A 20,156-nucleotide genomic window follows, 5' to 3' on the forward strand; every position below is an offset into this window, starting at 1 on the left:
TAATTAAAAGGATAGTTATCATTTTTCATTACAGCTGCATTGGATAAAATTAGTATCCACAAAGCGTCTGAAATTCAAACGCCTTTGTCTTGTCTTTCTTGTACCTAGTAAACGGTTACAAAGGAAATGTCACTTCATATAAGATTTAGTTGCCAAGATTTTTGAAAAGAAACACTGATATTTTCCTCACAGTTGTCCTAACCACACAGCTTTGTGCTGTTTCAAGTTGCTCAAACTGTGCCAGGAGGAGCCCTTAACTGCTTAAAAGGCCAGGGACAGAAACGGAATATTGCACAACCCTTCACCACCGGGTGGTTTCGCTTCCAAATCTGGCCTTGGTATCACCCCGAGGAGAGAGCCACTCCTGGCTCCGGCAAAGCCTGCCCCGTTCCCCCTTCAAAAGCAGCTGGGGTTTCCTCGTCCGAGTCCGGCGCGCCCCTCCCTTCCCGCAAGATTCTCGTGAATGCTGAGCCGTGCGGGGCTCCGGGAAGCCGCACTGTCCATTTGGGGAAACCGGGTCTCCCCAGGGAGACTCCCGCACTCCAGTCCCGCCGACCCAGCAGAGCAAAGATCCGCGGGTCTCCCCGCCGCTCCCCTCCCCCGCGGCCCCATTGTCTGCCTCGCCCCGCCCCGGGGGACACGTGCGCCTGCAGCTTCCCGAGCGAGAAGAGCGCGGGGTGGCGGCGGCGTGGACACCGCCTGGAACGACTACGCGGCGGCGGCGCCGGGGCGGGGGCCGGCGCACCGACCGGTGGGTGCCCTCGGAGAAGCTGCGGCCGCACTCTGCGCCCCCAGCCCCATGCTCCCCCGGCCCCGGCGGGGGTGGGGCAGACGCGTGGGGCTGCGGCGGGGGGGTGGGGCGGGGTGGGGAGATGCCTGTCTCCTGACAAAGGAGAACGAGTGGGACATGCTGAGCCGGCCCGCCCCGCCAGGAGGGGAGTGGGAGGGGGAGTGCCGGGAGGGGAAGGGGCGGGCCTTTCATTCACTCTCGGCCCCTAGGCCGCTGCCGGAGCGGAAGGGCGGGGTCTCGCCCCCCCCCCCCCCCGTGAGGAGCGAGGGAGGTGGCGGGGCGTGGGGGCGGTGCCCGCGGGCGCGCGTCCCGAGGCGTAGGCTACGTCGTCACGTCAGCGCGGGAGAGAGAAAGAGAGGAGCCGACTCGGCAGGGACTGGGGGACGGGGCCGAGATAGAGCGAACGAAGGAGGGAGTGAGCGAGAGTGCGAACGAGGAGAGGAAAGGCGGCCACTCGTGCCTGAGCGGCCGCAGACGGGAGTGAAAACGGTGGGAGAGAGGAGCAAGGAGGGGAAGAAGAAAGGCCGAGAGAAGAGGGCGGACGGAGGCTGGTAGAGGTGGTAGGGGGAGAAGGAGGAGCTGGAGGAGGGCAGGGGCTGAGGAGTGAGAGAAGCGGACGCGCGAGGGAGGGGAGGGAAGGGGGGTCACGCGGGGGCGCGCGCGCGCACCGGGAGCGCGCTCGGAGGCGAGTGGAACTGGATCGGGTTTGCTGCCAGCGGCGTGAGCTTCGGCCGCCATTTTACAACAGCTCCACTCGCGCCGGACATAGGGAGCAGCGAGCACGCGTTTCCCGCAACCCGATCCCTTCGGACAGGATTCCTCCGCCGCAGCCGAACGGGGAGGTAACGACCGCCAGGACCCGGGTCTGGGAGGGGAGCTCCATGACATTGTGGAGTGAACTGGGGGAGGGCGGCTCGGGGAGAAACCGGCTTTTCTGGAAAATGGATTCCAAGGGGCAGAGGAGCACGTTGACTGGGGCTGTCTGGGAGTAGGCCGCGGCTCGCGCCGCCACTTCCTCCTCTCCATGTGCTGCTGCCGTTCGGGCTTTGTCTACGGCGCTCCAGGAGGAGGTGCCTCCGCGGCCCCGTGGCCCGCGCGGACCGCGAGCGGCGGCAGAGTTGGTGGTGTCGTGGCCGTCGCCGCGGGAGTGGGCGGAGAGGAGCCGGTCCCGCGGCCGTGCGGCGTGCTTGGGCGGTGCTCGGGGTCTTGCAGGCGTGGGGCTGTCCGCGGAACGCCCTCAAGCCGCGGGCTTGTCGGTCCCGGCGCCGCAGTCACTGCACCGAGGGGCTGGGGCTGGGGGTTTCCACCGCGCGCCCCGGGTCAAGTCTTGGCCGGGCGGGAGGCCGGGGGTCGCCGGCGCCCGGGGAGCGCCCGAGGCAGAGAGCCATGTGTCACGGCGGAGACGGCGGCGCTGGGGGCGGGGAGAGCCTGTGGCCTGGCGCCGCCGCGGCCTGGGTGTTGAGGGGCGAGGTTGTGCTTCTGCAGCGTTTTGGGGGCTCGGACCGCGGCTGCGGGTTGATTTTGGGAGCCAGTGATGGTCGTCTTGGCCTGGGACTTGGTGGGTTTCCGTTGAAGGAAGTTGTAGGACATTTTGAAGGCGTAGAGCACGTGTTTCTAATGGGCTCCTGGCGGCTGCAGTGGTGAGGCTGCCGCTCTGGGTGCGGAGTCGGGGGCGGGCTTTGGGGTGTGGGGGTGAAGGGTGGAGAAATTGGGTGGTGGGAAGGTGTCTTGTGTGAACGCTTTGTTCTTCGCTGGCTGTTGTTACTGATCTATAAGCGGCAGGCGGGAAAAGCGCACTTTGGGGGTTTACCTTGGAGAGGGACGAGCCCAGCTTTGCTTTCTTTACACACACCTTTTTCTCCGTACGGGGACAGCTGCATGTGGCACGCCGACTCGTCTCCGTGCTGATTGGGCTTCCTTTGTAATATGGTTTTTCTAGGGAGTGTTAGCAGGTGAGTCAGGGGTGGTGCTCAGGAAGAATATAGCATATTGGTCCTTCTGTGCCCTGGGCTCCAAATCTGGCTTGTCAGGCGATAGTGTCTAAAGTAAGGCTTTTTTTCAAGGGAGGCACAGGTTGATTGGTGTAGTAAGTGGTAGAGAAAGTAAAGATTGGGGCTCTCATATTGTCCTGTATTCTGTTTGAAGATCCTAGTTTAATTTTGCTTATTGCGTTTGAACAGATCTCTGGAAACATGGCTACAGAACATGTTAATGGAAATGGTACTGAAGAGCCCATGGATACTACTTCTGCAGTTATCCATTCAGAAAATTTTCAGACATTGCTTGATGCTGGTTTACCACAGAAAGTTGCTGAAAAACTAGATGAAATTTACGTTGCAGGTAAGAACTAACACTTGCAAAATTACATTATGAAATTTTTCTATTCGATTTCTGGCTTTGAGCTAAAATAGCAACTTTTTGTGGTTTCCAATAAGTGTGGGAACTAGAGATTTGACTTGTTCTGATAGTTGGTTAACATAGGTTTGAACTAGAGATTAAGGTGTGTAGAGGGAGGGAAGTGTTAAGTAGGGATAGGCCCTCCCTAGGGGAAGGCTGGCTGGCCTGATGGATAACTATATGACAGTAGCAACAGCTGCTAAATGTTGGGAGCAGCCCATGTGACTTTTTTGGGTATTTTTATAATAGGATTCTTGTTAAATAACTTGGTAACTGTAGACTTGTTGTCTGTGTTGGTGTGGTGGTTCTTTTTTCTAGTGGTACTTGTAATTGAGTAGATGTTCAGTTGTCATGCTTGGTATTTTGTTGGTTGACTTTAGGATTTGTAAGTCTGTATATTTACTGTAGAAATAAGGTAGTGTTGAGAATCATCTGACTTGGACACAAAACAATGTAAAATAAGTTGACTTGTATTGTGTGGTTGAGAGGCATTATTTAGTTCAGATTGCAATTTTGAGTGGCTAAGGAATGTTTGTTTTTCATTAGGCAGATAAGGGGAATAAAATTGTTGTCACAAACATACGTATATTGGCCTATACAGGACTTTTATTATTTTTAACTTTTTCAGAAATGTTGAAAGTTGATAACTAATTAAGTTTTCTCTTCTCCAGGGCTAGTTGCACATAGTGATTTAGATGAAAGAGCTATCGAAGCTTTAAAAGAGTTCAATGAAGACGGCGCATTGGCAGTTCTTCAACAGTTTAAAGACAGTGATCTCTCTCATGTTCAGGTAATGTTAATTTAATGTCAGTGTAGAAAGATTAAAAATTTTGATTAGTTTTGATACACACATTTTGGCTTTATTAGACATATAAATGGTAATTGTTAAATATGAATGGAAAATTTTTTTGCAGAACAAAAGTGCCTTTTTATGTGGAGTCATGAAGACTTATAGGCAGAGAGAAAAACAGGGGACCAAAGTTGCAGATTCTAGTAAAGGACCAGATGAAGCAAAAATTAAGGTATGTCTTTAAAAATTCCTTTTGAAGTTCCCTTAACCATTTTGTAGCTTTGATAAATATTCCTTGGGTGTGACATAGATGTATTTATATTTTAAAGATTGTTCGTCTTTTCTAATTACTGTTTTTTGAAAGTAATTGGACATTTTAAAATTATTTCTGTTTCTAAAACAATTTGCTGTTCTTGTTAGCTACTGATGTTTAAATATGGGTTATTAATATGCCAAATAAAACATTTAAAGAAACCTATCCATTATATATCTAGATACTTTTTATACAGATCAAACTGGGAGGAATTGGTTTACTTTTCTACCTGCTGGTAGAAAGTGTGTAGTAAGCTGCTGTTTTATTATCATAAAAGGCTCAAGCCCCAGTGAATTTGTAATTTTAACACTGCTTCTTGCATTAGTATCTTTTATTAAGGTTAGCTTGTTTTATTTCTAAAATAACCTTTAACAGTGATTGTTCAGTGTGGGAATGTAAATGAGAAACAAATGGGGTGAAAGGCTTTTTTGGGTAATTTTAAGGTCATGGGAGATTAAATGGCCTTAAATTCAGCTAGATTTTGATCTTTGTGTTGGTGAGTTTTCTGGTTCATAGAAATATGGTTCATGTTAGTTTTTAATTTTGTGTTCTTTTATAGTTGCACCACTGTTCTTGGGCCAAGAGTTAGGGTTTGAGAAGACAAGTTAGTAAGAAAGGCATAGATGTTAGATAAGGTTTTAATAGAGGGGAAGAGGGAATCTTGTAATATAGATAAGATTGGAAGATGGAATTAGCTTGATGTCAACCAAGAAGTTGAAATTTTAAAGTCTATTTGTTAGCGAATTGAATGTCTTTCAATTCTGTGTTTGGAAGGAGGTAGTTTAAAGCTTTAATGGTATCTAAATTGTGATAGACATTTTTATAGGATGTTTGATGGGGAGTAAGTTTTTTTTTTTTAAATACATTGACAAAAGGTGTTATTTGGGTCATAGATTAAGTTAAAAGAAAGCATAATTCTGCTAGCACAGATGACATATGAGAATAGGAATAAGCCATTTATTTGGTTTATGTGATAGTCATATATTTTTAGTTTTGTTACCCAGTGTTGTACTATGAAGCAGTCCTAATTGGGGGTTAAAGAAGAAAGAACTACTTTAAGTAGCTTCTTGTGAACTTCTTGGTTATAAAGTTGAAGAACAAAGGCTTTTTTTGCATGTGAATTATGTGTTTTTGTAAATGAATGATAACTTTCTTTTTGATATGCTGGAGATTAAACCCAGAACTTCAAGCATGCTAGGCAAAGACTACATTCCTAGCTTAATAATTTCATATTTAATGTTCTTTGGGTAGAAAATGTTAAAAACAAACAAGAAAAACGTGGCCACCCCAAACCATTTGACAACATTTTAACAAGTTTTGTCATAGGACTTTTTTTTTTTTAATTTCAGAATTACCAGCTAATTAGTTGATTGGTTTTGTTGTTTAGAGAAAACCATGTTTGTTTTGTGGCTGAGGTGGTAGAGAGGTGGGACTAATTATTGACTTTATTAAAGATTAATGGGCTACTCTTTTGTACTTTTGCCTACCATTATAAGGAGTGAAGAGAAACTCCTCCTCTTAAGTGAAATGAGTTGTGTAAATTTTAACAGTTCACTTTCAGGGAGATAAAATGTAGAAGTTAAATTACATTGTTGCAATATCATAAATTTTTTAGTCATTTTGACTTTTCTGAATTACCTGTGCTAACCTGTGATGCATGGTACTTTAATGTCAAATAATACGAGTTTGTTTTTCCTGTACTTCCCAAGTTGTTTCTTCTTCTTTTTTTATTATTAGTTGTTCAAAACATTACATAGTTCTTGACATATTTCATACATTTGATTCAAGTGGGTTCTGAACTCCCATTTTTACCCCGTATACAGATTGCAGAATCACATCAGTTACACATTCAAGTTTTACATATTGCCATACTAGTGTCTGTTGTATTCTGTTGCCTTTCCTATCCTCTACTATACCCCCTCCCCTCCCATCTTCTCTCTCTACCCCATCTACTGTAATTCATTTCTCTCCCTTGTTTCCCCCCCCCTTTCCCCTTACTTTCTCTTATACGTAATTTTGTATAACAGTGAGGGTCTCCTTCCATTTCCATGCAATTTCCTTGGTTTGGGGAGTATAATATCTTCAGGGGTTGACAAAATGCCCAGAATGGCAGTGTGTACCTAGGAGTCAGGTGCAGGGAATTTGGTAAGAAATTTGTAGTTAATCAAGTTAGGTGCAGTTATTTTTTAGGAGGTATTAGTGGAGTGGATACACCCTCTCCTGGAAGTTGTTGATGGAGCTTAATTTTCACCACCAGTAATTGAGATTATTTTAATTTGGCAGAGGATCCTGAAGTTTTGACAGTATGTTCAGGGCAATAAGTACATATTAAAGGGAAAATTTTAAACAGATCCCAGAAATATATTTATGGGGGAATGTTGCTAAGATAATTAGAAAGATTTGAACAAGGTTGATTTTTAACTACTATAAATGTGTGAATATAGATAGTCTAATACTAAAAATGTCAATGGTGTTTGAACTTTTGAAGGCACTCTTGGAAAGAACAGGCTACACACTTGATGTGACCACTGGACAGAGGAAGTATGGGGGACCGCCTCCAGATTCCGTTTATTCAGGTCAGCAGCCTTCTGTTGGCACTGAGGTAAAGAAACTAAAAACTTGTACCTTTTGTAATAAAGCACAGGTATCTGGTTTCCTAAAGAATTCTCCATGGTTTTTACTTCATATTTAATTTACAGATATTTGTGGGGAAGATCCCAAGAGATCTGTTTGAGGATGAGCTTGTTCCATTATTTGAGAAAGCTGGACCTATATGGGATCTTCGTCTAATGATGGATCCACTCACTGGTCTCAATAGAGGTTATGCGTTTGTCACTTTTTGTACAAAAGAAGCAGCTCAAGAGGCTGTTAAATTGGTAAGATTTTTTGTTGTTGTTGTCCCCTCCTCCCAAATCTTCATATTCACTATCTTTATTGCCAGGTTTTTTCTTTTATTGTGCCTTTCATTGGGCAATATATTCGGCATTTTCTGTGTAAACATTGTGAAGTATTTACACAAATAGTTTTAGAGTCAGGATCTATGAGTAGTATGTAGAATTCCTGGTTACTAGTTCTTGAAACACCTGGTATAAAGATAGGGTTTTTGTATGTGTGTTTGTGTGAATTTAAATTTATAGGAATGTGGAAAAGTTTAGGAAAATAACTAATAGTCCTCTCATAGTTTTCTGGCTGCATCTGTGCCATATTTTTCAAAAATTTACAAAGGCGTTGTTATAAATTTCTAGATAATGCCATAAGGGGTTTTATGTTGAGTGGCAATATTTGATTTAAAAATATCAGGTAGGTGAAAACCTAGTTAGTTTCTCTGACTTTGTAAAGAAGTTTTAATGTTTAAAATGGCTTGTTTAACTTCAAACTCCCCCCCTCCCCCCCATGGAGTCTTACTGCATTGCTCAGGCTGGTCTTGAACTCCTGGGCTTAAGTGATCCTCTTGCCTTAGCTTCCTAAGTAGCTGGAACTATATGCATGTGCCAAAAGTTTTATTAAATTCTATGAATCAAGGTTTCAATGATTTATTTAAAATTTAAGAGCCAGAGGTTAATTTAACCCTATGGAACTTAACAAGGAGTACAAGTAGAAGGAAACTTTTGTAGATGGGTCACTCACTGGACAGATGTTTTTAAATTTTGCCTCATCTAATATTTTGTGATAATTCTGAGAAAACTCTTGAGTAATTTCTTCTAAAAATATATTTTTTTCCCATATATACAGGTTAAATATCCTTTATCCAAAATACTTGGAACCAGAAGTATATTTCAGATTTCAGAGTTTTTCCAGTTTTGGGATATTTGCATAGGCTTTAATGGTTGAGTGTCCCTAATGCAAAAATCTGAAATGCTTCAGAATTCCAAGGTTTTGTGCATCTTATTTGGATTTCTGATTTTCAGATTTTGGATGCTCAACCTGTATCATATTTTAAGGCAGACTTTAAAGAGAAAAATCAGTATGCTTTATTTTGCTGTTCTGTATTGCTTGAATTCTTACATTGTGTGTGTGTGTGTGTGTACACATAATTGAGTGTTGCGGAGATTTAACATTAGAAAAATGGGTTTCTTTAAAGAGAGAAATCAGGAATTTTGTCACTTAGTAAGGAGTAGCTGCTCTCCTTAAAAGAATGCTTCCTATTTCAGAGGGGATATTGGTTCATAGGGAGCCATTCACTGGTAGCATTGTAACCTTGGAGCTGTCAAAATTTTGGTTTTATCAGTTCGGGTATAATAAAGGACTTTTTGGAGCTTTAGAAAGAGATACTTTAGAAATTACATGCTTAATTTCAGAGTATTTTTTCTGGGTAGCAAAAAAGTGGTAGTAAGGTGTTTTTTTTTTTTAAATATTTTTTTAGTTGTAGATGAACACAGTGAGTATCTTTATTATTCTTTTTTAACTTATTTTTACATGGTGCTGGAGACTGAATCCAGGGCCTCACGCATGCGAGGCAAGCACTCTACTGCTGAGCTACAACCCCAGCCCCACTTTTCTTTTTTTAATAAAAGCAGCTGTTTTAATATGAAAATGCAGAATGATAGAGAAACTCAATGAACTATCTTGTTATAAAAACCTAATACAAAATTTAGCCAGAGATGTGGTATTGGAATCATTTTTGAAAAGAACCATTAAATTGAAATTGTAGATTATTTAATTTTTGATGTCATACTATATTTGTTATGGTAGATTTCTTGTTTCTAGATGATTTCTAGAAGGCTTATAGTAAAAATAGGTCAGTGTCTTGAGTGCCAGTAAGTATATTTTGAAGTGTTTTAGTTTGGATAGTTGTTTTAGCTTAACAGGTTTCTACAAAGTTGTTGCAAAATTGCATTGGTAGAGGACACTTATTTATATCTTCTTTAGCCTATGTTACTATATATTAATATAAATATTAAGATGCAAATGTTCTAACTCATATAGAAATTTCTTATAAATAACCAAGCAGCCTTTTTGATGGTCTATGAACTAACTCTTGTCCTAAACCTTTACCACTTCTTTATGGGTTTCTCTGTTGTGATTTGAGTCCTTATCTGAGGGTACAATTGTATTTTACTATTTGACAAACCAGGAGGCTTTGCATTTTGGTGCCTTAATTTTTTTTTTTTTTTTTGTGTGTGTGTGTGTGTGTGTGTGTGTGTGGGTGGGTGGTATTGATGTATGTCCATTGGGTTGAGTTGGACATATTTGCTTTTTTTTTAAAAGAATTTTTTATTGTGGATAGGATTTGAGAGGTTTGATTAAATACAGCAATAAAAGCAAGGATTAGGTTTTTAGAGGAAGTGATGTAATTTAAACATTCTGGAAAAATATGTAAAAAACAAACAAAAAACCCTGAAATTAATTTTCAGTGTTTTTTGCTACTTTGTATTCAGTTGTGGAAATGCCTTTTTTCTTCCTAAATACATTCCTCAAGGGAGCATATTTTGGAAACTGTCCCTTGTATTTTATCTTGAGATTCTCTTTTTGAGTTACAACAAAGATGCGGTTTTATATAATTGAAGTGTCACTGTTGTTATACATGACAAATGTTGTGAAAGTACCTCTTCTGCATTTTTATTTATTTTTAAAAGAGAGAATTTTAATATTTATTTTAGTTTCCAGCGGACACAACATCTTTGTATGTGGTGCTGATGATTGAACCTGGGCCGCACGCATGCGAGACGAGTGCGCTACCACTTGAGCCACATCCCCAGCCCCATTCTGCATTTATTTATACATCAGAAAAAATTGAAACATTTGAGTGTCTTGAATATCTTGAGGTTGAAAGTTAGTTTGTCCTTTTTTTAAAAAAAAAAATACTGATTCAGCAATTGTTATCCAAGATTAAAAATTTACAGATTATAATTTGCATGTGGATTACTTGTAAAAATGGATTAATGGATCTTACTAGCAGAAGAAGCATGGAGTTACAAGAAACTGCAGCATTCTTGAATGACCATATTTTCAACCAACATCTGCTTTGTATTTTGGGGGAGTAAAACAAGCCCATCTCTAAATGATGGTAATCTAGCTAGGGAGATAGTATCTAAACTTATGAAAAGGTAATTAATAGTTACCACTTGAGTACTTTTTGAGGGACAGGCTTTGTGCTAAGTGCTACATTAACTAGACCACAATTGAATCCATCAGTACAAATTATGACACCAAGTAGTGTGATTCTTTAAATTATCTAGTAGTTTAGTCAGTGTTAAAAAGAGCTCACAAGGTAAGTCATGCCTCCACTGCCAATATATTTTTGGCATCTATCACCTATACCATCTTTGCTGTTAACACTATGGTACCATTTGTACCATTGGGACTACTGAAGAATCCTGACTACTCTCACTGACTTCTGTTGTCCTTTACATTTAACAGTACAGATTAGATAATATTCCCATGCTGAAAACTTCCAAACCATGCATAGCCAATCAAGTCCTTGCCTACCTCTTCCTCCTTTCATGATCTTTCTCTTAACAGCTTCACTTGCCCTTCTTTTTTGTCTTCCAAATAAACCATGGCCATTTTTATCTCTAAACCACTTTCTGCTATTTTGCTTTTCTACACTTGGAAAGCAGCCCAGATGTTACTGCTGTTGACTTATCAGTAAGGTCCTGTTGGAAAGCCTTTCCTGACTTTGAGCAGCTTACCTTCCAGTTATACTATTAACTTCCAGTTATATCCTGATCTTTATGAAATAGGTTTTGCTGGACTGGGTGTGTGTCTTAGGGGTAGAGTATATCCCTGGTATGCATGAAGTCTCAGGTGCTGCATCGAAAATAAATACATACATATCTATAATAGTGCTTCCTGCTTTGTGTAGGTAATTGTGAGTTAAAGAAGCCAAAAACAAAATTTTAAGGTATTGCTTAAATTATTTCTGTTTATTGGGTACCTGGGACTGAACCTAGGGGCACTTAACCACTGAGCTTCTTCCCTAGCCCTTTTTTGTATTAGAGACGGGTCTTGCCCAGTTGCTTAGGGCCTCAATAAATTGCTAAGGGCTGGCTGAACTTGGAATCCTCCTGTCTCAGCCTCATGAGTCACTGTGATTACAGGCATGCACCACTGTGCCCTGCTAAAATTATTTCTTGACTTAGTAAAAGAATATAAGCCATCCACCCCATATCACTAACTTTTTAGAACAGTGCCACTATGTAATAGATGGTAAATAACCTGACTGGCTGACTAGTGCCATCTAATACATCGTTTGACCCAATAATTTATATTTCTATGTAGCTCAAAGGTTTCGTAGTCTTCATTTGCAGTAATTTTATTTATTCTGTGCTATCATCAGATATAGGGATTAGATGAGTGTGTGATAATGAATTTTCCCCTCACCTATTTGGGAATATATGGGGTTTTGATTATTAGAGTAACCAGAAAGAAGGGCAGGCAAGTGTGTTATGCATATTTATTTGGTATGCTACTGGAATTGGAGGCTAGGGTCAATGGTGCTGCAGTGCTATGACAGTCCAAATAATGAAAATGTCCTGGTGAAAATGCTACTAGTGTCTATGTTACAAACACTGGAGTAGATGAGATCTTTTTTTTTTTTTTTAAGGTTTTTTAAAATATGTTTATTTTTATGTGGTGCTGAGGATTAAACCCAGTGCCTCATGCTTGCCAGGCAAGTGTGCTACCATTTGAGCCACATCCCCAGCCCTAGATGAGATCTTTGTTTGCACATTGACAGTCAAAATTTTAACAGCCACTGACGGTTTTATTTACCACAGTTGTACTACCAACATAATGTAGGTAAAACTGTTTTAATGAATGCAGCTAACAAAATAGATCACAAAATACTTTAGTAGAAATTTAGCAAGTATTTATTATGTTTAACATGAAAAGGTTTATTATGGATACACAAGTTTTTTGACGTTAGAGAAGTTTGTTAGAAGACAACTGCAGTTAAAATGTAGGCATATGGTGAAACGAGTGAAGAAAGGATGAAGGGAGAGATTGTTTTTAATTAGGATTGGTAGAGAAGGATTGTGTGAAAGATTTCAGCAGCACACTGAAGAAAGCAAGTGGACATAGTTAAAACTGTTTTGAGGAAATAAGTAGGATATAAAACTTAAAAAAACCAATGCCAGAAGGTGGTAGTTTAGAACTGCCTAGTCCCATTAAAGTTTGAGCCTTGGTGTGGTGGCTTTATGTAAATGTTTGAATAATGAAGGATATTTGGATGAAGAGAAAAAAGGACAAAAGGAGAATGGCAGCAATAGAGGGCAAAGATTTTGAATAGAGAAATGATTGACTACTAGTGATATTTTGTAGAACTTATCTAAATTTTTATAAGTACCTTATGTGAGGGTATAGTTGGTCTGAAAGGTGTTGAATCTGTAAGCCATGAGGATAATGCCTTGGGTGATAAAATCAAGGTTTGAAAAACTTCGATAGGATAAGGTAGTCAGATTTGGACTACTAATAGAATGGAGTTGACAAAATTGAAGTCCTTTGTAAAACAAGCTGTGCTGTGAGTCAGCAATATGATGTGAATGCCAAATAAGCTAAATACCATGGACTACCTATAATAGGAGTGTATGGTGTCAAGAAGTGGAAAATTAGTGGTCTCCTGTCCGATCTAAAATTCTCAATCTTAGTCTGCATCTACTAATATTGTGTTATGAGTGACATTCTTAAATGATACTGCCAGTCTCTTGGAGGCATTTTAGTTTGCCATTATCAAAGAAGGAATAATTAGTCAATCATAGAGAACAACTGAGTCATGAACTTGTACAGTAAATGAAGTGCTGTCATTTGGGGAAGAAATGGATTTACTTTAGAATTTCTAGGGAAGTAGATTAAGGCCCAATATAAGCATCAAGTAATGCTTAAAATTAAAATGGGTGGGCTTGGGGGAGGTAGTAACTTCACTGAGAAGAGTTAGAACTGATCAGATTCCATATCTGAAACTGCTAAATTTATGGGAATTTGGTAGCTGATGTAGATGAAGAAGGAAAAAATGACTTAAAAATTTAAGCCTAGATGAAATATTTAAGTTCTGTATTTAAGAACTCCCAAACCTCCTATTTGGATACTTAAGTATTGAAACCACATTGAATGGTCAAAGTTCATCTTTATATTTGGTGACCCAATTGTGGCATTGGGCCTAAAGCTAGGGCTCACCTTCCAAAAGTAGGAAAGGTCTCATGTTTGTCTGTGAGTGGTTAGGGTTAAATTTGAGTTTCTCTTCAGGCTTAGATTTTTGTGTTTCCTTTTCACCATGAAACTAGACTGTTGTTAACCTGCTTGCTGAGATGAGATTTGTTACTTAAGGTGAAAGATTGGTACTGGAGTGAGAAAGATTAAGCATTTGGACACTTAAATACACATAACTTCATAGATGGAACATTCAAGAAATGTTTATTTCTGAGTACTTTGTTTTATTTGGATAGTATGCCCACAAGGTTTCTTCGCTCCTTTAAAGACTTCTGTTTTCATTGGAGAGCTAATTTATTCTGTGTTACCTGTTCTAAGTTTTCTTTGAATGTGGGAGAAAAAGTTTATTTTATAACTTTTGCTAAATATTCATGTTATATTGTTCAGAAACGAGCTGGCATGATGGGTTAGAAGGAAAGAAATGTTTTTTCTGTAGATAATAATAAAAATAATAATTTATAAGAGACAGCATTGATTATATTGGTAGTTGCCGGAAGTGTTGGCTACACTACCAGCATAATCAATGGATTGGCCTCCCTATATTTCTGATTGATGCCTTGAGGGAATTTTTTTCCTCTATTGCCTTGCCTTTCACTGCTAGAGTTTTTGTGAGCATTATTTTTGCTTTCAATATTATTTTGTTGGTATATCTAAGAATTCATGTTTTTGTTAAGTTATATATTTCTTAATTAACTTCACTTTTAGAATTTTTGGAAAACAAAATACATGATGATGATGATGATTATGATACCACTAGTGTTACCCTTGAAACTCCTGTTTTTCCCTTTAAACATTTGTATTTCCTTCCTTCCTTCCTTTTTTTTTTTTAATATTTCTATAGTTTTTGTCACTTTTTAAGAGTTACAGACTAGAAAACCAAATCATATCATTGACATGCCACTAAGGCTAGCTGTTTGATGCTTGGTTATAAAAATCTATTGGGGGGTGTACATGTTTAAATGCAATTTATTATGTTCTTAGGTTGACCTGTTTGTAGAAATAAGGCATTATAGTCTAATTATCCATAATCTCAAACAATGACAGATTGAATCATAGTGACAATATTTTCTGATAACAAATGTTTCTGCTTCGAAGAGGCTTTTGGGTTGATGGAAAAGAAAAACAGGTAAATAGACCTTACGTGATATGTTAGAAAACAGTATTAGGATTTCTCAACCTCACCACTCGTGTTGTTTTATTTAGAGTAGATGATTCTTTGTTGTGATTGGCTGTCCTGTCCTGTGTGAATGGTAGGATGTTTCCCAGTATTACTGACATTTACTTACCCAATAAATACCAGTGGCAAGACAACCTTCCTCCCCCCACACACACCTACACAACTTAAGACAACCAGTAATGTCAGATGCCTTGTCTAGGGGCAAAGTTACTCCCATTGAGGACTATTGGTCTTTGTTAACATGAAAGGGTGTTTTTGTTAACCATTATAGGACTGAGGAATTGCAGAGTATTTAATGGTTGAAGTCTGTTTTACTGGTATTTGGAAGAGTTTGGTAGAAGTTTTTCTTCAGAGGCTTTGAAAGTATTGCACACTTGAGAACTGATATAAATAAATGAATAAGTTATTGTGGAGAGAAAGGGAAAGTAGCCAGGAGTTTTAGGATGGGCTTTTGATGTTCAAGCATTGAACTTTATCTTTTTGGTGATAGGGAGCCATTGAGAACCCTGGGGGGGCTCTACCACTGAACTGTATCTCTTGCTCTTTTCATTTTTTTATTTTGAGACAGGGTCTTGATAATTTGCCTAGGCTGACCTTGGGAGGATCCCAAATTGCTGGAATTACAGGTGTGTGCCATTGTGCACTGCAGAAATTTTTTCAATAGGAAAAATGATTTTAAAAAAAGTTCTTTTTAAAAAATATTTACTTTTTAGTTGTAGTTGGATACCTTTATTTATTTTTATGTGGTGCTGAGGATTGAACTCGGAGCCTTGCATGTGCAAGGCTGAGCCATAACCCCAGCCCCAAGGTTCTTGTCTTTGACATAAATATAGAGATAAATTTGGGACCACGGTGTCCAGAGACTTGGATAGCTTGAACAGAGCCAGGCAGGTAGAAAGTATGAAACTGATCTGAATTGAGGTGCAGTGTGTGAACTTTGTTTAATTTTGATTATCTGGAGATGGAAAAGGGATATGGAAGAATTGACTTTGTGGATTGTTTTTTTCTGTTATACCTGATGTACCTATTGTGCAAAAATGAGAGTAATAAGTAATAAAGAATGTTTTTCCCCCCATAAAGCCATTCTATAAGTTGTATGGAAATTAATGTGGGTTCTTTAGTTTATTTCCACTTGTATGTATGTATGAAATTGATGTTAAGGCCAGGTGTTAGGAATTAATAATTACTGTCACCCCCACAATTATTAATAACATTTTTGAGGTGGTTTTAACTACATAATTCATTTAATCCACTTTTCCAGATAATTTGGATACTTTTAAATTAAAAAATTTGGATATTTCTGTATTTTGATTTATAAATAATTTTTTATCATTTTGCACCTGCCCTTTAATCTTATCTTTTTATAGGACATGGTTACATGAAAATTGAATTTACATTTTACTGTAGTTTTATAATAATAGTTTTACCATCATAATCTATTTGTCTTTTTCCTTCATGAATTTATTATGTGCGTAATGAAAGTGAAATGAGGTGCATGTCTTTAATTCCAGTGACTTGGGAAGCTGAAGCAGGAGGATTGCAACCAAGGCCAACCAGGGCAATTTGGCAAGACCTTTCAAAATCAAAAGGGCTGGAGATATAGCTTAGTGGTGAAGTGCCCCTGGGTTTGATTCCTAGTACCACCATCAAAAAAAAAAAAAAAAAAAGTAGTATAAAAAGGAATTCTGTTTTTAGATGTATATATTTGAAACACAAAATTCCTTATTGCAAGTTATTACAAGAGAATAGAGAGAAAAAACTATTTTATATACCGGTTAGGAAGGCAGAAAGCTTGCTGGACTTGCATTCCTTTGCATGAAAATAATTGGTTGGCAGAATGGATTTAAGTAAAAGTTAAGGTGTTGTAGAATTATCATTTTGAATTTAAGCTGCTCAAACCTTCCTCCCTGGATTTAAAGAATTCAGTGAAAAATTCATAAAATTTTTCAATGTGTTCTGATTATAATTCATTTTTATATGGGAATTAAAGTAAACCATTTTTTCAAGTATGAAATTCTTTTCACACAGTGGTAATTTGTTAAAAATTTTGATTTTGTGTATGGGACTTGGGGATCTTCTATGGTAAATACATCTAATTGATGCAAGTAATTGAAAAATGGTGCACTTTTTTCCCCTTTCAGTATAATAATCATGAAATTCGTTCTGGAAAACACATTGGTGTCTGCATCTCAGTTGCCAACAATAGGCTTTTTGTGGGCTCTATTCCTAAAAGTAAAACCAAGGAACAGATTCTTGAAGAATTTAGCAAAGTAACAGGTAAGTTGGATTTATTTGAAAGGAGGTGCAACTTTTAATGATAATGAAGATAATGGCATGTATTTCTGATTGCCAAGCACTGTTTTAAACATTTCATTTGTTGATTTATTGAGTCCTTGCCACAACTTTATGAGGTTGATGATCCATGTTCTAAATAAGGAAAAAGAGGCACAAAGTTTTGGGAAATAATTTGTGGAAAACTGTAAATTAGTGGGATTTAAACTGAGTCCACAAATCATTGTTCTACTTCTTGTTTTACAAAGTTCTGTTTGTGTGTTCTTTTTAGGTGTTAAAATATGTATTATTGATAAGTTGAGATTAATGTTATTGCTAATATGGTATAATTTCTTCAAATTGTAAAACATCTTTTTTAACAGCTTGAAAATGACAGGTGGCTTGTATTAGAAAACATTCTTGTCTGTTTACAGTGTTTAGCAAATTATTAGTCTTTGGGAATATTCAAAATTCTTAGGCAATAATATTTGCTAATTTCTTTTGAATTAAAACAATTAATATTAATACCTGAGGTCAGAAAAGTACCATTAGAATTTCAGTGTTTGTTTACTTAAAAAAATTTGTCTGTGTTTGACTTATTCTGGCATTTTCCTAAATTATTATATAAAGATCATTAACTGTTTCTGATAGAATTAGTGGAAGCAAAATAGTCAGTATAGTCAAACAGTCATTTTGGCAATAAAGTCACATTTTCTTTTGAGGGGGTTTCTGGATTAGAAAAACTTGAAAGGGTAGATTAAGAAAATCATTTGGTCTTTTTTTAATGGTCTTTTTTTTTTAACAGTCATTTGTAAAGATGACTAGTTTAAGAAGTTTTTTATATTGATATTTAGTATCTTAGAAAAAACAAATTCTTCCATGCCCTTATTCTTGGTAGTTACTTTATCTAATTTCCCTGGAATGGTTGCTTACTTTCAGAGGGTCTTACAGACGTCATTTTATACCACCAACCGGATGACAAGAAAAAAAACAGAGGCTTTTGCTTTCTTGAATATGAAGATCACAAAACAGCGGCCCAGGCAAGGCGTAGGTTAATGAGTGGTAAAGTCAAGGTCTGGGGAAATGTTGGAACTGTTGAATGGGCAGATCCCATAGAAGATCCTGATCCTGAAGTTATGGCAAAGGTAATAATAGGGGAGTTAAGCAAATATTTTTGAGGGATTAATGGGAGAAGGGTAAAGGAGAGAAAACTTATAAAATGAATTGTGTACATGTTTTAAATCACATTTCTGAATTGAGAAAAGTGTTGTTTCCTTGAGGCCACATACTAGTAATAAATGTGTGTGGAAAGTGAATATGGAAATTTTATTATGGATACTTAGCTATTATAATCTTATGATGAAGTGGTCCATATACCATAGAAAATGGTTCAGTGCCATTTTTGTGTGGATTTTAAGAGCAATTTCTTAAAATTTTTGAGACTTGTGCCATTAGCTTACATGGTTTTTGTGTTAAAAGTCTTACTCCTAAAAATAGAGAGATGTATTGGCCCCAGCAGAACTGCTGTAATTATAATGTTTAGCTATTATTAGGCATCCTGCTTCAGCAATCAGTTGAGACATCCTGTGAGAATAAACATCTTGAGTCAACACTTCACTATAAACTAGTGTAGTTTGCAATTAAGTTATTCTATGCTTATCTTTTAGAGATTCCCTTTAATAGGCTAGGTGTCAATCTAAAGAGTGTGTGTGAACTGACGGAAAAACAGTATTATTAAAAGTTGAAGGTCTTGGACAGAAGATATTTGGGCTTCTTCTGACTTATAAAGCTTTTATGGGGTTACCACTTTGGATTAATAAATTTGGGTACTATTCAGGTATTTTAGGAGAAAGGGTAATGTTTTATAGCCAAAAAACTTTTTAACTATATATTGAGAAAGCTTCTCAAATAAGAATTTATCTTTTTTTGCCCTCCTTCTCAATGGTGGGATTAAATCCAGGGCCAGGAATGTGTTCTGCCACTAAGCTATATCCCTACCCTCTTACTAGTATTTTAAGTATTTCCTCCTCCTCTAAGATTTCAGCAGCAGATCCTAATTAGTTTTTTTCACTTGTGTTAGTTTAAACATTGAATAGCTCTCCTAGAGGGTCTTGTTCACATTATTAGGAAATATCTATCCCCTTTTTATTGCAGAATAATTAATAATTAAAAGCAACCAAGTATAAAGTCTGTATTTCCTGTATAAAGTCTGTATTTCCTTTTAAATAGATTTCCCACTCCATCCGGTCCTGGGCTTTTCTCACTGTCAGTACCCTTCATTGGATTAGTACATTTGTTAAAATTGAGCCAGTGTTGGACACTGAAAATTCATAGTTCATATTAGAATTCTTGGTGTGCATTTATGAATTTTGACAAATGTATAATGACATGTTGGTTAGCTTTTCGTGTAACTGAGATTACATGAAAAAGGGTAGAAAAGTTTATTTTGGCAGGAGGATTCTATCTCCAGTCACTTGGCTGACTTGGCTTCTGGGCTTATAGCAAGGCAGTATATTATGGTGGGATGTGTAGTAGAGGAAGCTTCTCATCTTATGGCAGTCAGGCAATAGAGAGGAAGAGGAGGGTTGAGTTCCCATGTCCTTCCAAGGGCACACTTCTGTGACCTAGCTTCTTGTGAGGCCCCAGTTCCTGAAGGTTCCATCCCACAATCCTTTATTCTTCGCCTCTTCATTGCTACCTTCCAGCCCCTGGCAATCACTGATCATTTTTTACTGTCTCAATTTTGCCTTTTCAGAATGTCGTATAGTTGGAATCTTGCAGTATGTAGACTTTTCAGATCATGCAGTATGTAGACTTTTCAGATTGGCTTCTTTTAAGAGGCGTGTAAGAAGGATCTTCCATGTCTTTCTGTGGCTTTATAATTCATGTTGGATGCTTCCAGCTTTTGGCTATTATAAATAAGGCTGCTATAAACATCTGTGTGAAGGTTTTCATCTGAGTGTAAGTTTTCAACTCTTGGGTAAATATTGGGAAGCAGGATTGCTGGATCTTTTAGTAAGAGTATTTAGTTTTGTAGGGAGCTGCCAAACTTTTCCAAAGGTGTGCCATTTTGCATCCCTCTCTCCCATCAGTGAATAATTGTTTGGTTGCTTCACATCCTCATTTACATTTGGTATTAGTGTTTTGGATTTTGGCAGTTTATTAGATACATAGTATTACCTCAGTACTGTTATGGGTTCCCCAATGAGAAGTGATGTTGAGCATCTGTTCAGAGACAGCTTCACCATCTTCTTTGGTAAAGTGTCTGTTT

General features: G+C 38.6%; 1 protein-coding gene across 8 annotated transcripts in view; it reads left to right on the top strand.

Moving 5' to 3' along the window:
• The first annotated feature begins 446 nt into the window (after positions 1-446).
• Positions 447-20,156, top strand: part of Syncrip (synaptotagmin binding cytoplasmic RNA interacting protein) — a 26,831-nt gene continuing 7,121 nt past the window's right edge. For 2 of the 8 annotated variants that reach the window (XM_078019647.1, XM_078019648.1), the window contains exons 1-8: positions 448-751; positions 2,971-3,130; positions 3,859-3,977; positions 4,102-4,209; positions 6,779-6,892; positions 6,990-7,166; positions 16,756-16,891; positions 17,825-18,030. In XM_078019647.1, coding sequence (XP_077875773.1) covers positions 464-751; positions 2,971-3,130; positions 3,859-3,977; positions 4,102-4,209; positions 6,779-6,892; positions 6,990-7,166; positions 16,756-16,891; positions 17,825-18,030 — 1,308 coding nt within the window. In that variant the 5' untranslated portion in view covers positions 448-463. Of the gene's footprint in view, positions 752-1,430; positions 1,633-2,970; positions 3,131-3,858; positions 3,978-4,101; positions 4,210-6,778; positions 6,893-6,989; positions 7,167-16,755; positions 16,892-17,824; positions 18,031-20,156 lie in introns of those variants that run through there. The other 6 variants (XM_078019646.1, XM_078019650.1, XM_078019651.1 and 3 more) reach the window with 6 other exon arrangements.

This window comes from Ictidomys tridecemlineatus, chromosome 8 (genome assembly GCF_052094955.1).
Source record: "Ictidomys tridecemlineatus isolate mIctTri1 chromosome 8, mIctTri1.hap1, whole genome shotgun sequence".
In the NCBI taxonomy this organism is placed as follows: Eukaryota; Metazoa; Chordata; class Mammalia; order Rodentia; family Sciuridae; genus Ictidomys; species Ictidomys tridecemlineatus.